Source organism: Eleutherodactylus coqui, chromosome 5, assembly GCF_035609145.1.
Source record: "Eleutherodactylus coqui strain aEleCoq1 chromosome 5, aEleCoq1.hap1, whole genome shotgun sequence".
Classification (NCBI taxonomy): domain Eukaryota; kingdom Metazoa; phylum Chordata; class Amphibia; order Anura; family Eleutherodactylidae; genus Eleutherodactylus; species Eleutherodactylus coqui.
The window spans coordinates 243003314-243020612 of NC_089841.1; the positions used below are offsets into that span (position 1 = coordinate 243003314).

General features: G+C 47.1%; 1 protein-coding gene across 2 annotated transcripts in view; it reads left to right on the forward strand.

The window, feature by feature from the left end:
- SHB (SH2 domain containing adaptor protein B) overlaps positions 1–17299 on the forward strand; it is a 118968-nt gene that overhangs the window by 22463 nt on the left and 79206 nt on the right. For both annotated transcript variants that reach the window (XM_066604391.1, XM_066604392.1), the window contains exon 2: positions 15027–15147. In XM_066604391.1, the coding sequence (XP_066460488.1) occupies positions 15027–15147 (121 nt within the window). The remainder of the gene's footprint in view (positions 1–15026; positions 15148–17299) is intronic.

A 17299-nucleotide genomic window follows, 5' to 3' on the forward strand; every position in this document is an offset into this window, starting at 1 on the left:
TGTTTTTTTTTTTCTCTTTTTTTTTTTCTCCTGCCTTCAAAGAAACGCTTTCTGCCTTTATATAGAAGGACTTGCTTTGTCTATTGGCTAGCTGCCTCATTTTCTTTAACCCCTTAACGCTCCATGTCATACTTTTGTTATGGCCTTCGGAGGGTGGTATGGGGGGGGAGGAGATCGGGAACGGTTAATCTTTTAAATACCACAATCTGAGTTTGGGAAAGGAGAAAAAGGTCTGCGTTCTTAAGGTGTTAAAGGGGTTTCCCTTTAAAACTGCTCCACTACCCCACTCTACTTCCTGGTTGCTGCTGACCAGTTCCTGTGACTGCTGCAGCCAATCACTGGCCACAACAGTGCCCACCTAGAGCAGTGATTGGTTGCAGCATTTACTGCCTGTAGATGTTAGCAGGAAGTTTATATTGGTTGTGATGCAATTTTAAGTTGTGGGAAACTCCTTAATCTTTGTTACTTTTTTGGTTGACCTTCTTGCGAGTTCATACCCATCTACCAGATTCCCATAGTTATGGTTTCAACATAAAATATTTCCAACTTGCATTGGCCGTCCAGGAACCAGCTTAATATTGTATGTTGAGGGACCACAGTACAATTTTTGGACCTCATGCACACCGTTGTATTGCTGTTCTATACAATCTGGGGTTGTAGGGCTCTGTAATAAGCTGCTCATAGACTTGTTGCAGTTCTGCATACTGAAAAGTACGGCGCACATAGTATGAAATAAACACCAATTTGGTGCTTGCTTTCTATGGTTGTGCAACTGACTGACTCCTTCCTCCACGCGCCCGGCTGGCCGATGTCACCCAGTGCACATAGCAGTCTTTAAAGGGGCTTTTCCAAGAAGGAAAAAGCCCTTTAAGCTAGCTGGCAATGCAAAAGAACCAATTAAATGTATTCTAGCACCGTCCTGAACCCTGCAGCTGCAGCGCCACATCTGCTGTTCTCCCTGCCGGGTCAGTCAATATAATATATAGGATTGCAGATTTCCCTTCTGCTTACTCACAATGTAATCCTTTTCATCTGAAGTTCCCTGGGAGTCGGGGGGCTTATAGTAGGACAAGCAGGAGCCTGGGATGAGCAAGTGATTTCTTCTAATCTTCAGCATGGCCAGCTGATCTAGAGAGAAAATTCTTAAGAAAATCATTTTTAAACCCTGAGTACCTAGATGCGACTGTCTGGCTTTGCTTTAAATTCCCAGTCATTGTTACAAGGCTTGTATAAAGAGTAACTTTGGCTTGAAGGTATGCTGCCTTCCAATAGGTGGCGCTGGGGAGGTATTATCCCATCTCCCTTATTTGCATATTACCCAGAGGAGCATGAAGGGCCTTTTGAGCCTCCTCACTCACTGTCTCACTCACTGTCTAGGTGCTCTCCCTAAGGAGACCCCAGAACTTGCACCCTGTTATTTTAGATTAAAAAAAAAAAAAAAAAGTGTCACGAAATTCATGTAGTAAAGTACTAATATTACGCACTTTGATCAATAGTTTCATCCTCTGTTGCAATGACTTTCCCGCCATTTCTTGGTTACTCTGTTAGCTTTACGGCCCCCAGTACTGGCTACTTTGGTGTCTCCTCCTGGCTTCCCTACTTGTCTTGGCAGCTCCGGTCTCTGATGATCCAAATACTTTCCCTTTTTTGTGCGCTGAATCTTCTAGATTTTAAATATTGGCTCCTAACCTGATTTTTTATTTGCTTTTTCTCCGAACTTCCTGCTGTTGAACTTGAGTCTCCTATTTGAACGGTGCGCACACGAATATCATGTGCCAACCTTATGGCAGATACTCATATGTACACGGCAATATATACCTTTTTTTTTTTGTTGTTGTTTTTTCCCCCTCACCCAATGCCTTTTGTTTTTGTATGGATATGAATCTGTATTGATTGTGTCCTATGGCTGGATCTGATGAAGGGGACAACTTGTTGCTGAAACGTGTTGTCCGATGAGGTTTACCTTGGCCTCCATTCCTCTTTTTGTTCATGTGAATCCCATCCTATACAGGGGCGGGTGGAGGTTTAGTGTGAATCATTGTCAGTGATACATTCGGGGGCTGTTCTTCCTGTGTGGTCCTGCTCAGTATGGCGCCCACTACGGTGGCAGCGCGGTGTCCGTGGCTCTGTAGTGTAGAGCCGCGGGGACAATGTCTATGCGCACACGTTCTCCCTGCCGTTGGGCTCTTGTGTTTAACAACTTGCATTGTTGTAAAGTTTCCATAAAAGTTGTTTGTTGCAGATCTGCCTTCATAGCATAAATTCCCTGTTATATCCTAAATAATTGGTCTCTATAGGAAACCTCCAGTAATTGAAGTTTTGAACCAAGCCCTACGGAGACACGGCAGCTGCTGCGGCGCGGCACAAGTTATCTCAGTCGTCAGCTTATACTTTGTAAACACTTATTCTCCGCCTAAGTGCAGCACAATTATATATAGAATAAGGTCCAGCAAAAACACCAAAAGGCCGTCCAGTCCGAGCTGTTGTTGTAAATGTGCCAAATGAAGAGAAGCAATCGCTTTGTTATAGAATATCCTGAATGATCACAACTCTCTGCATAAAATGTTGTCTTTCTGTTGGGACTCCCATGATGATGATACAATATGCCCATCTGTCCTGTGGGAGCATGCGCTGGGCACCACCAATGTTGTGATAGGTGGGGGTTGTAGTAGATCTATATAGGACTGCCTTTAACACACCAGGAAATAGTTACTGGGGATGCAGGGTGTATAGAGGGGGATTGGAAGCTGTTCCCTCCCCATACAATGCGGGTGCCGGCTGTTTATCACAGCTGACACCCGCCGGCAACAACCGTGATCAGCGTGAGCGCTGATTGTAGCTGTTAACCCTTTAAATCTGGCCATCAATTCCAACAGTGGCAGTTAAATGCCCCGATCAGAGGTTTGGGAGGGGGAGGAAAGGTCCTGAATGTTGTGATCACAGGGTGCCATTTGGTTGCCATGGCAGCCTGGGGGCCTTCTGAGAGCTCCCGGGGCTGCCATTCAGGATTACCTATGAAGCTATGGCTTGATGTACTGCGATCTGACTGGCATAGTAAGGCCCGCCTCGCACAAACTGATTTGAGTTGATACGTGGTAATTCGTGGGCGTTTGAAGTGCGTGGGCCTTCGCCGGTTCGCTCACGGTTGCGGGTAGGATTTGCAGATTGTCGCTGTCCTTTACTATTCCAGGAATGGCACTGTCTTTTTGGGGAGAAGAGTCCAGGGTTTATAAGAAGCCGTCCCTGCGAGGAGGTGGGGGTATAGAACTCCCACATAGTGTGTGATGGGCAGGGACGGGCATGTGTTCGGGATGCTACTGAAATAACTGTCCTGGAAATAAAACTTGTGGTTTCCCACTTATCTAAAGACTGCTAAAAAAGTCAAATTCCAAAACCTCCCACATTAAAAATCCCTTCCAGGAGCTCCATCCTGCGTGCCCGTCTATTAATATGCTGGCTGGCAGCTGGACGCGGCAGTAACTGCGGGCAGCTGCTGGGGAGAAATAACCCAGCGGAGGTCCTTCCTATCGGGCGGGCAGCGGCCGTCACTAATGTCTCACTGATAACCTTAAGAAACCCTTCGGCCTGTCTTGGGGGGATCACTAATCCTCCGATGCCATCCAGGGATTTCACTGCAGCATATCAGCTCGCATGCGAATAACCATTAGTCACTAAGAGAGGGCATTCATGGAGGCGCAGCTAGAACGGAGCTGGCCAGACGCCTTGGCATTTGTTCTCCAAGATCAGCAGTTTATATGGAGAAGACAAACACATTGCAACGTGCTGATTGTGTGCATGACAGCCGGCCGCCAACCTTCAGCACGCCATGTAGTATGCCCAGCATTAACTCTTACATGGTAGCTGGCCGCCAACCTTCAGAAGGCCATGTAGTATGCCTGACATTAACGCTTACATGGTAGCCGGCCGCCAACCTTCAGAAGGCCATGTAGTATGCCTGACATTAACGCTTACATGGTAGCCGGCCGCCAACCTTCAGGAGGCCATGTAGTATGCCCAGCATTAACTCTTACATGGTAGCCAGCCACCAACCTTCAGAAGGCCATGTAGTATGCCCAGCATTAACTCTTACATGGTAGCTGGTCGCCAGCCTTTAGGAGGCCATGTAGTATGCCCGGCATTACCTGTTACATGACAGCCGGCCGCCAACCTTCAGAAGGCCATGTAGTATGCTTGGCATTACCTGCAACATGACAGCCGGTCACAAACCTTCAGGAGGCCGTGTAGTATGCCTGACATTAACGCTTACATGGTAGCCGGCCGCCAACCTTCAGGAGGCTATGTAGTATGCCCGGCATTACCTGTTACATGGCAGCCGGTCACCAACCTTCAGGAGGCCGTGTAGTGTGCCCAACATTAAGTGTTACATGGAAGCCAGTCGCCAAACTTCAACACGCCATGTAGTATGTCTGGCATTACCTGTTATATGGCAGCCGCCCGCCAAACTTCAGCACGCCATGTAGTATGCTCGGGATTACATGTTACATGGCAGCCGGTCGCCAACCTTCAGCACGCCATGTAGTATGCCCAGCATTAACTCTTACATGGTAGCTGGTCGCCAGCCTTTAGAAGGCCATGTAGTATGCCTGGCATAACCTGTTACATGGCAGCCGGTCACCAACCTTCAGGAGGCCATGTAGTATGCACGGCATTAACTCTTACATGGCAGCCGGTCGCCAAACTTCAGCATGCCATGTAGTATGCCCGGCATTACTGGTTACATGGCAGCCGGCTGCCAACCTTTAGAAGGCCATGTAGTGTGCCCGGCATTACCGGTTACATGGAAGCCGGTCGCCAAACTTCAGCACGCCATGTAGTATGCCTGGCATTAACTCTTACATGGCAGCCGGTCGCCAGCCTTCAGAAGGCCATGTAGTATGCCCGGCACAAACTGTTCCATGGCCGCCTGAATTACAGCAGACGTTCATTTGTTAGAAAGGTCTGGATGCCGCTACGCAAATCCTGGAAGTAGAAGAGATATGCAAAAGGAGCTAGTGGGCCCTTGTTGCGTGTAAACGCAAGTCATTTTTTGTTCACTATTCGTTTTGCGACCCACTAGCAATGACTTAACGCGCTCGTTCAAACGAGAATCCTCCCGTGTAAAAGGGACATGAGTCACGTGACCTTCTGTGCAGCTCCGTCATCTTCACATGAATGGGAGCGAGCCGCAGTACCGCGCAGCGGTGTTCTGGTAGCCAGTGAAGAGGTCGGACCCTCACGGATCTGATATTGATGATTTTATCCGAAGGGTGCCTTTTTACACGGGGTGATTTAGCCCCCCCATTCTCACTGCAGATTTGGGCGTCGGTCACCCCATTACATGCTGCCGCCAACAGGGCGCTGAGCAAGAAATCCTTCTGTCAGTCGTTGGCTATAAGCAAAAACCAAGTGAGGTATCAGTCCGTGTAAACAGGAGTTGCTCAATGTTATAGGGTCTCCTGTTTACGGAGAAGGGAGGTGGGTGGCAGATGGACCCCCGCCTCCGTTCACTTCAATGACTATCGCTCCTGCGCAAAGCACTTGGGTGTCAGTTGGGCGGTCGCCTGAGGGACAGCTGTTGGGCTCTTATGTGCTTGACAGTCGTTCCGTGTAAAGGAACCTTAAGGATAGATCATTGACTGGAGTCTTGGGAAGCCCATTTAACCCTTCACATCGGGTGCTGCTGCCAAGGCTTGCCTTGTGAATGCCATGTTGGCAGTCCCTGTGCTGTATGTCTGCCACGGTGCGTGAACCGGCTGGGGTCCACTAGCGGGACTCTGGAAGCCTCACCTGTTAAAGGCGTTCTCCAAAGATTTGCGGTAGCCGTTTTGTAGCTCCATGCCATTCCTGCCATGTAAAGCCCCCGCTATACATGTATGTAGGAGTGTAGATGTGCATTGCTGAATGGGGCTCCTATGGTCATGTCCGCTGTATGGCTAGTGAGAGGGACTCTGCTAATAATGCGGACCATCTGCATTCTATGGAGTAAGACACGCGGGGATCCTTGTGTCATACAGCCATATTTTTTTCTTTATGGACACTGTATTTTTATGTCAGTTACTGACTGACTTAACTTGCAACAAAACTTTGGCAACCAAGCCACGCCCCTTTCTGATAAGCCACACCCCTCGAGTAATTTATTCTTCTTGGCACTATCGCTATATAAAAGTATAAAACTTGCACCATATTTTGTCACACGCTTTATGTTGAGGCGCGAGCACCTTAGTAAATATGCCCCGTTATCTTTCATTGAGGTCTCGAACCGGCCGCGCTCTTGAAAGGCAAAAAGTAGGGCCTTGTGTGAAAAGTTTTCAAAAGTGTCAAGAAATGAGATCACTTAAATTTGCAGCCCTTCTTGGGGAATCGATGACAGCTGGCCGTTTATACCTTATCTCTTTGGGTACGTTTACGCTGCTTTTGCGTTATACATTTGGCACACGCGTCGGGAAAGCTGCCGGTGTATACAGCACCTATCCATGGGAGGCCATCATATAGTTCCTCTAAACACTTGAAGCCCGGGGTGATTGCCCACTGCTTTCCTTTAGAATGTGTTTATCCCTGTTTGCGTACAAGTGTTTCAGGTTTACATCCTGGATCTTTCATTCCTCTAGGAATCGGAGTGGATTTGGTTAAACCGCTCTGGTCTTGGATGAGTCTAAAGCCTTGCGTAACGTCCGTAAATACAGCCGAGATCAGCCTAGATGCCCCGAGGACAGGAGCGGCAGCGCTGCGTCTAGACGTGATCCAGGAGATGTGCTGACAACGGTGGTCCTTTGTAACACACCTGAGAAACCCAGACCTCTCGGCATGTCTCCAGCTGCGCGCAACAGCCTCAAGGAGTCAACGGCGGCGGATGTAGATCTCCACTTACATTTCTATTGTCGGGTTTTTTGTTTTCATTTTGTATTTTAATCTTTTTTTAAAAATTGCCCCCAGATACCCCGGGCCATTAATAAATATAATAAAAAAAAAATTGTTTTTATTTAACTTGTGCCTTTTTGTTCCACTATGGGGAGCACATTTGACCTGCTTGTTAGTATAAAATGATTTGGTCCTTGGCAGTTGGTGACAAATGTGGAGTAGTCTTACAAGCAGCTGCAGAATCGGTGATTGGGCAATGATGACACGAGTTCTCGAGAGGGACTGTCCAACCCCCATAATGTCTAGTGCAGGGATACATGCTGATATAATACTATGTTACTATGTCCATCCAGTTCAGTCTGTTACCCCCACACCCTACCCTAATGTTGATCCAGAAAAAGACTGTGACGTAAAAGCCAATTTTCTACATTTCAAAGAAAAAAAAATCCTTCCGGGGTCCAATCTGGCAATCGTAATAATCACCAACCCTTCTGAAGTGGCTGCAACATGTAATATTGTAAGGCGCCCAGGCCCCTCTAAAATATATATTACAGCAGTATATAAGGTCAGGTCTCCAGGACAAGATTGACATCTGATAGTACTGAATTGGTCTTGTCTTGTCTGTAAAGAATATGTCCTCTGTGGCACACGCAGCCAAAGAACCGTGTTTGGTCTTGGTGGTTTATAACTTCCTGTTGTGTTTTTTATAATTTTTTTTTTTAAAGGGAATGTTTTAGCAGAAAAACCTATACTAGAAATCAATGATGAGCCTATTTAAAAAGAGAAAAAAAAAGTTTTTGGTCTCCTCTATATATAATTTTTAACTGTTAAAATCCTGCAATTTTTTTACACTGAACACCAAGCCTAATAGTCTGACACTTCCTGTTCTGAAGAGAGAACTTTTCAGCAGTCCCCTCATCACAGGAAGGATTACAATGAAAGCTAACGCCTCTGATCACTATTAGGAACGGCTGGCAGGTGACTGGTTCAGTCATGCAGTACCAGGTGATGGCCCCGCCACGGTCTGCACTCAATGTGGTGGCTCTTCTGCTAAGCAGAAGGCAACATTTGGCAGTCATGGGTAAACTTGGTGATGGTGCCCAGAGGGGTGGTGCCAGTATTTCTGAAACAGTTGTACCTTGCCTCAGCTGGGGTTCAATAAGCCCCTGATGACCCTGCACTATTGCCAGCCCCTGCATGGATACACTCCCCACTGGGTGGCACAATCCATGGCAGTAGTAACAAAACTCCACAGAAGTGACTGAGTCTTGTTTCTGTTGCCAGCAGCACCTCGAATGGTGAACGCTGCAGGGACCTGTTACTTGCCAATCTGCAGCCATATTTTCAGGGAATCCTCCCCGACTGCAGTAACGTCTGCCAACAGGACAGTGCTCTGCCATCAGCTCTGATCAGTAGGGAGTGGATGGAGAGACAATGAATTCTCTACACTGCCTGGACTGGTAACCCCCGTCAACATGTTCGGGATATGCTGGGAAGGGCTGTGAGACCCGCTCTCACTTACCCACAGAACTGTGCACCAATTGACCGAGCTGCCACAGTGGGCATGAGTGATTTGAGTGTGGCCTCTGGTCTCCCGCCCCCGGGTGGTCTCTCCCATTATTGAGTAGGTGTTCATAATGCAATGATTTTGTTCAGTGTGTAGAGAGACTAGGATTCACCATTTACTATAAGTGAGCGTCACAGATCACCTCCTCCCCCTCTCTGCACAGGTCACAAGACATACCTAGAATGGTCTCCCATAGAAGTCAACGGGTTGGCTTCTGTCCATTGTACGAATGGCCCATGACACTATTGTAAATCAGTTCTAAGCTGAAGTTAAACAGATCTGATTAGGAAAATGGAGTATTTTTACTATTTGATTTTTAGTGAGTTAAAACAAAATATACATGTTAACTCTTAAAATACCAAAGGTTCCAAACCCCAGTTGCAGTAGGTGCCGCACTGTCAGTTCTGAAATGCTACGTATTGTCTCTTCACTTGGCGCGAGCGTCTTGTTTGTGTGCTGGGAAATGGACCATCGCCACAAATCCTGTATTGAGGATATGTAACGCGGTGTGAAGCCCTCTGTGGCCACCTGGTTACTGATGATGTCTACTAGCCGTAGTATCCCGGTCACTGAAGGACGGAGGCTGCCTGCCAGAATAGGCATGAAGGCTCTACTGCCGGCTTCTTGCTTGTCAGTCCTTAGTCTGATTTCTTGATACTGGACCCAGTATGGCGGGTAATTGTTTGCTAGTGTATGTCCTCCCCAGGTAGGCCCTGGCGTCACGGCCACGGTGTCCCCTTATTGAGGCCATTCACCTCAATGTACTTCTGGGCATTTTTTTTTCTGTCTCTTCTCGCCCACTCCCAAAAAAAAAGAAAATACATAAAACCACATGTGTACCCCGGAGTGCTGCCATTAAAAATACAACTTGTCCTGAAAAATAAAAAAAAAAACAAGTCTTGCTCCGACAGTCACAAGAGTTATGGCTCTTGTAATGCCATGCTCAGAATCGCTGGGTCCTTAGGGCGGATTTTATTGAATCCGCACCGGTGATCCGCAGCTCTAGGGGCCCATAGAGTCCGAACCTTATTTCAGTCCTGTGGATTTGATTTTAAGTGATTTGTGGATGCCGCGTGCAGATAATCGCAGCATGCTCTATTTTACTGCAGATATGGCTCCATTCATCTGTATGGAAGCTTAGGATCTGCAGTGCATCCGCAAATACATCTAAATGCTTCTGTGGATCCGCTGTGGATTTGAAGGTTAAAAGCAATTTGGGAGGTTGGGTTGTGTGTGTTTTTTTTTGTTTTTTTTAACGCGCGGATGAACCGCAGTGCATCCGGACTGAAAAAAATCGCAATCCACGATCTCCTGCAAGGGGGGGGGGGGTGGATTTTAAGATGACCTGCAGTGCATTCGCTTAAAGTATCCTCGCATGCCATGGACATAGGGCCTGAGGCATAAAATAGTTGCGCTTCTCTTCCCCCCCCCCCCCCCCCTCCCCCATAAATTTCCAGCATGCGGCTTGTTTTGCCCGTGCGCTGCGACCCTTGGAGAGGTGACTGCGGAATGTTCATGGTTAATACCTATCCTGCACGAACGCTTGTTGAGCTTTTAACCTCCTTTTTGTGTTGGCAAATATTTTCCCTCTGGTTTATAGGAGCGGTCCCTTTATTTTAACCCATTATCTCCCTGCTTACAAGCGTGGCTAATTGGGAATGGGGTGCTTGTATGCAAGTGGAGTGTTCAGAGTCAGCAGGGTCTCGGAGACGCCATCCATCTGCTCCTGACAAGCCGGCATCACGAGAGAAGGGATGGAGGCTGAGCTCAGGGGGATCACTGGTGCCGGCGCCTCACATTACACATCTACTGTCACCGCACGGCTCCGTCATCTACTAATGCTACGTTCCACTGGGATCTCTTTTTGGTGTGTTTCTCCCCCCCATGGTTTCTACTATAAGATCTGTACATTTTAGCCATTTTTACTAAATATATCTCTAAATTAGAAATGACTTTGTGCATGTAGCTGGTGTGCCGTAAGATACTCATTAAACACAAAACAATCCCTCCCCTAGAAGTTTGGATGGAATGATTGTAATGATGGTAACAATATCCGAGCAAAAGGAGAATGTATTGTAGAGAACTGACCCCTTGTAGGAAGGCTCTAGTACCCTGTTGTACCGCCTCTAGCTTAGATACAAGATGTGATACGGCAGGCATGGAGGCTCTAGTACCCTGTTGTACCGCCTCTAGCTTGGATACAAGATGTAATACAGGTGGGCATCGATGCTCTAGTACCCTGTTGTACCACCTATAGCTTGGATACAAGATGTAATACAGGTGGGCATCGATGCTCTAGTACCTTGTTGTACTGCCTCTAGCTTGGAAACAAGATGTGATACAGGTGGCATTGAGGCTCTAGTGCCCTGTTGTACTGCCTCTAGCTTGGATACAAGATGTGATACAGACAGCCATGGAGGCTCTAGTACCCTGTTGTACCGCCTCTAGCTTGGATACAAGATGTGATACAGGTGGCATTGAGGCTCTAGTACCCTGTTGTACTGCCTCTAGTTTGGATACAAGATGTGATACAGGCAGGCATGGAGGCTCTAGTACCCTGTTGTGCTGCCTCTAGCTTGGATACAAGATGTGATACGGGTGGGCATTGAGGCTCTAGTACCCTGTTGTACCACCTCTAGCTTGGATACAAGATGTGATACGGGCGGGCATGGAGGCTCTAGTACCCTGTTGTACTGCCTCTAGCTTGGATACAAGATGTGATACATGTGAGCATGGAGGCTCTAGTACCCTGTTGGGCCGCCTCTAGCTTGGATACAAGATGTGATACAGGCGGGCATGGAGGCTCTAGTACCCTGTTGGGCCGCCTCTAGCTTGGATACAAGATGTGATACAGGCGGGCATGGAGGCTCTAGTACCCTGTTGGGCCGCCTCTAGCTTGGATACAAGATGTGATGCGGGGCATGGAGGCTCTAGTACCCTGTTGTACTGCCTCTAGCTTGGATACAAGATGTGATGCGGGTGGGCATGGTTCCTTATGATATCCTGCGGCATATCACGCTACGTTTACACGATCTAGAGGCTCAGTTACAGCTAACTCATAGACTGTGGAAGTTGGCATCACATCATCCTGTACGTGTTCTATTGGCAATAAATCTGGCGACCGGGCGGCCATGTTAGGTTGGCAATGTGGGGGCTTCCTGAGACCCCCTTGTGTGTGCAGCTGAGTATTATCCTGCTGCCTCTTGGAAGCCGCCATGAGAGGAACACATGGCTGCAGGATGTCCTAAACATATTGCTGAGCTGTCATTGTCCCTCATACCACAACTAGGGGGGACCGACTGTTGTATGCGATGCCCGCCCCCCCCCCCCCCCCCCTATCCACTCCATAGTGTCTAGTTTCGTTATTCATGACAAGAATGCAAAGTGACAGTGGGTGTCAAATGCCGTAGAAGTAATGGGCACCTTGTGACCAAATGTCCTTCAGCCAAGTGCCTGGAAATGGTTGACAGACAGCTGGGTGTAACGATGGCGTCACAGGTCTCTGGATGGCGGATAACAATACCGTTAGAGCTTCTGGTGCTTGTCGGACAATCAGATGCTCCTCTCTACTGGTGGTCTGTCGGGGCGTCCTGAGCCCGGTCACCTTGTGTGCCCTCACACATCCCCTGGTCCCAACACCTAACAGTCTGGTCAGATGCTCCTCTCTACTGGTGGTCTGTCGGGAATCCTGAGCCTGGTCACCTTGTGTGCCCTCACACATCCACTGGTGCCAACACCTCCTAACAGTCTGGTCAGACGCTCCTCTCTACTGGTGGTCAGAATGGCCGCTGGGGGACAATTCATGGATACGACCATCCAGCTTCTCGCATCCCAATAATGCGCCCCCCCTCTGGTAACGGGGTGAAATCTCTTCTCTGTGTCTTAGAGGTGTCTAGTGGCCAACAAGCTCTACACAAGCGGAAGAAGAGGTCCCTACAAACAAGGAGGCTCCGAGCCTTTTATAGGCCAAGGGGGAACCACTTTTAGGGCCTCAGGTGACAAGACCGTCCATCTAATCACCACAACTCCCATCTATTTGTATATCTGCCTGAGATGGAACCGTAGGACAAGTTTTACAGCAAAACTATAATCTTATATTGTCAACAAAAAAAGTTAACTAAGTAGTTCCACTCTAAGTTCTGTTTAAGATCAAACCAGCTGTTGACAGGACATCCTATACGAATAGCCTATAATAACTCCATGATCTCATCGCACAAACATTTTTGGGGTTTGTTTTAACCTGAAGCTCCTGACATTGTAGCAGGACATATGGACACAAGATATACCCTTTAGAAGAAATTAGGAAGTATTGTGACAATTTGGCAGAAAAATACTCCAAATGGCAATGAAGGAAAGTTTGCAGCAGAGCAGATATAAAATGATTGCTACAGAAAACGCTGACTTTTGCTTCATTGCCATTTGGAGTATTTTCTGTCATTGTCACAATACTTCCTAATTTCTTCTAAAGGGTATATCTTGTGTCCATATGTCCTGCTACAATGTCAGGAGCTTCAGGTTAAAACAAACCCCAAAAATGTTTGTGCGATGAGATCATGGAGTTATTATAGGCTATTCGTATAGGATGTCCTGTCAACATATATTACTGCTCCACTCATCCCAATGATGGCACCCAACATTGCAGAGCATAAGTGTTGGCAGTATTTCCATTGGAATTAATCTGGACCCTTTTCTCAATCGGTGGAGATCCTGGTAGTCAGAATCCCAGCAATTAGTTATAGGGGATAACTTAAGGGTCTGTGCCAAGATATGAAGTCTTATGAGGAGTCAGGCAGTCTTTTACCTTACAGAAAAGGTCCAATCTCCATGGTAAAATGCTGCCAGATAGTGGTAGAAGTGGTCATGGTGACAAGCAGAAGAGCTCTTCTCAAAGGCTGATTGTAGCTCTACACCTCCACTTTCTAAATGGTTCTTATTAAAAATGGCTGCTGTAGTCTGTCAGACACGGTACTTGGCTAGTTATCCTGCTTACAGGTACAGGGAGGCAGTAACAGGAATATCTGGATGAAATTGCATTTTTATGCAGTTGGGGTAAAAAGTTGTACAACATTCTTGGCGCCTGTTTTCATCAAAACATGAGGGCCCATCCGCCACATCCAGGTGAACCTTGCTAGGAATACATCCAGATTCTTAAGACCCCTCTCTGGGCAGTAGAACTCCTACCTTATAACGCTGAGGAAAATACAGCGGGACAGGCAACTCCTTCCAGATAGCCTGTGCAGAAGGGAGTGGACCATCTAGCAAGTATGACTTGTGTGTAGGTAAAGAAATTCTCCTTGCGTAACGATGCTGGTGGCAAATGGCGACAAGACTGAAGTTTTGTCGCCATTTGCAATATTTTCGGTGCATTGGCAATCATTTTGTCCTGTGAATGTAGTTTGCAATGCGACAAACCTTGATAGATTTTGGTTACTGTTTTTTCTTTTTCGGTTGAATGCTTCCTGGGCCAACAAGGAGTGAATGGCAGCGGGCACATGGAGTAGAGTGTTGGGCTGCTGAATGCCTTGCAAGGTGCTCCATAATGAGTTTGAGCCTTTTAGAAAACATTTATTTAAGTGAGTAAGGAACATTCGGTCCCATTCTGGCTTTTACATTTTTTTTATATTTTTCTTTATTTTGTTTATATGGGTTTTAACGTGTTCAAATGCTTGTCAATGGCTTCTGTGAATTCTTTGTGTAGGTGTGTATTGTTTGCTGAGCATCACATGAAGCCTTTTGTCAGTCGTCATCCCTCCATTGCTCTAAGACGCAGCTACTTGTGTGTTGGCAAGTCTTCACACTGGGCAGGCTTGGTAAAACAAGGGAGAATGGAAAACGGTGTGACAGTTGCCCCAAGTGTATTTCTTCCCATTAACAGATAATAATCCAAACAGAATGTTTAGATATATTTTCATTAAAAAATGCTGCCCCTACAATAACCCTTCAAGGTGAATGTTAGAAAAATCCCTTTAAGACACCAGAAATGAGGCCCATTTAGACAACTATTATCTCTCAGAAGCCATCTTTTGCATCTAACCGCGTGGCCATCGTGCACTGTTTGTGCCCTATTCGTTCATCACTCACTTCTAATTTTCTAGAAATGAGCGATGACTTTTCAGCGGCACAGGCTGAAATCTCAGCCGGCAGTGCTGATAAGATTCTCTCAGCTGGTATCCCACTGGCAGTTCTTGGCAGGACACCAGTTGAAAGCGCGGAGAAGAAAGGAGTGGTATACAGAAGACAGCGCTTCAGCTGTCTTCTGCATACCTCGCTTGGAGCAGCAGTATACAGAAGACAGCGGGAGCCACGGATGTGCCACTACACATGGGACGGTTGCAGAAGACTGGTGGGTTTGCCACGAATGTGCCACCACACATGGGACGGTTCTCGGTTCTGTATCTGAGCAGAACTCATGCGGTTCATGGCTGAATCCTTTGCCTTGCCGTGTAGAGGACTTGGTTTGGTCGCTAGTATATTCGGCTGTCGTCCAGTTGGCGCTGTGCAATATCAGGTTTTTGGTTTAGCCCCGTTATCATGTAGAGACAATGCCTCCAATAATAATTACTTTGTCAGCGTATAACAGGTGATCTTTCTCTCCTCCCAGGTTGTAATGGCTGACGACTACTCTGACCCCTTCGATGCCAAGAATGAACAGAAGAACAAAGGAGTGATAACGGAGAACAATGGCTACATGGAACCCTATGAAGCTCAGAGACTGATGACTGGTAATGACTCTAGGTGTCCTATGTGGTCGCTGACTGTTGCAGTGATGTCATTTTCTGGGTTATTTTGTGTACCATTCATAGTTGCAGGTTGAATTTTACTCGCTTTAATCTCACACTTGTTGCATATTTAAACCTTTTCAATCCACTGTCTGACGTTTTCCTACATTCTGATTTGCAGCTTGTACAGCTCCAATGTCAGAAGACGTCCGACAAGGTGGTATTACCGTCTATTGCCAGCCACTCTGCTGTCGGTGCCTCTGGCGCGCACACACTGGCTTCAGCCAGCAGATGGCACCGTTGTATAACAGCAAAAGGAAAGAGCCTTTTAGGAAACCCTAAATCCAAAACTGGATTGGAAAGGGTTAAACCTAAAAATGAATGAAAAATGTTTCTTGTATTGGGATCCTTTCTGGGTTTTGCTTGGGAAAACATGGAAGGTCCAGAGGTCCTTGGAGGTCCTAGAGCCTTTATTTGCAAGGGTTGGGGCCGGCGGGCTCCTTGCAGCGGTGTAACCAGGGATCACAATGGTGAGAAGGAACCGATTAACCGGCTGCAGGGTGCAGACGTATCTCCAATGGTTTGTACTTGCTTGCAGGTTGGTCAGATTCGTGGCTGGACCAGTGCAGGAGCTTCATCTAGTCATGTATTGTTGAGCCTCATACAGGCGGGTTTATTATACTGGCGGTCCAGCAGCTTAATTGGTTTAAACTACCTTTAGCGGTGACATCGGCGCTCGCGCAGTCATTTAGCTGACCGCCATCCGGTGTGAAAGGGCCATCAGATGCTGCAGCATCCAAGTCGTCTCCAACCATGGCCATTGTAAATAGCACCTACGTATAGGTAACGCCATCGACAACATGGTTACAGCTCGCTTCCCTTCCCTACACAATGATTTCTGTAGCTGCGATGGGGCAGGCCTCCCGCGTTGCTGCGTCATGTTGTATAAACTCTGTTCCGGTCATCGCAGGGGGCTGGCGGTTCTGCTTATTTCCGTAACTAAGCCAGGCCCCTTCTGTCACAGATTGATAAATGGGGTGGCTTCAAGGGCCACTCTAGTGAAAACCCATTTTTCCCATCCCTGCCCCCCTCACCTGATTGTCTGTCACACTCTGGAGGTCTTCGTGTATTGCAGCTACTTCCATGCAGTGCCGCACCCTGTCTGATGCTTATCAGGCACAATCTTGATGGAGAGATTTGGTTTTTTGTTTTACTTTCACAATAATCCCATGATGCATTAGCTAAAGGCTATACCATTTCTTCCTGCTCAGGGGACAGTTTACTTCTGATCTGTAACTTCAAGAATATAGAAGGTAATAAACAGGAGAATGAACAGTGATCTCCTCTATTATAGCTGTGTGACCATAATTGGAAACACTGTGACGGGAATGGCAGTGTCCCCTTCTAGTGAGGGTAAAAGTAAAATGATTTCTCTATGCTCATACGGGACTGATAACCTTCAGATGTCACTTACATTAAAAATGAAAGGAAATGGGTGTTTACAACTCCCTTTTGAGGAATCCCCTTCTTAAAACCAGAGGATCCATTTAGAATCCAGTTGGAGATCACACTTTTATTGAGACAATGGAGAGGTATGCCGGACGGTGATGTGACAGGCAGAGAGAAACATGTCTGTCACATGTCACCAAAACGCCGAGCGTTGTCATGGTGGCGATCGGCGACCGTAGCACCGCTCGCATACGGTTGTCCTGGTGAGCTTACGGATTTCCTTGGAAGCAGGCTGGAAATGGAGGTTCTGACACCGCAGGTCCGGGTTAGCATTTCGCCTCCCTGGACAATACCTTTTAAGTAACAAACCGCTTCAGCAAGATGGCCGCTCCAATAATCCTGTAAAAAAGGGAATAAAAAGAAATCTACAGTCAGAAAACCTTTTATAAGAACACGACTGCTTCAGTATCTGGTTTTAATACGTACAAAAAGGTATCGGTGACCTCAGTCGGTGTCCGTAGAGTTTTGCCCATGGCTTTTTAAAACTGGTGGTAATGTGAGACTTGGGCCTCTTTCACACAGGCGACAGCGATATAGTCGCTATAAAATTTCAGCCTTGTTCCTGTGATTTTTTTTTTTTGTAGCACCAGCGATGGATTTTCTCATGGAGAATCGCGCATCGCTGCTGCCTGCCATAAACTTGCGA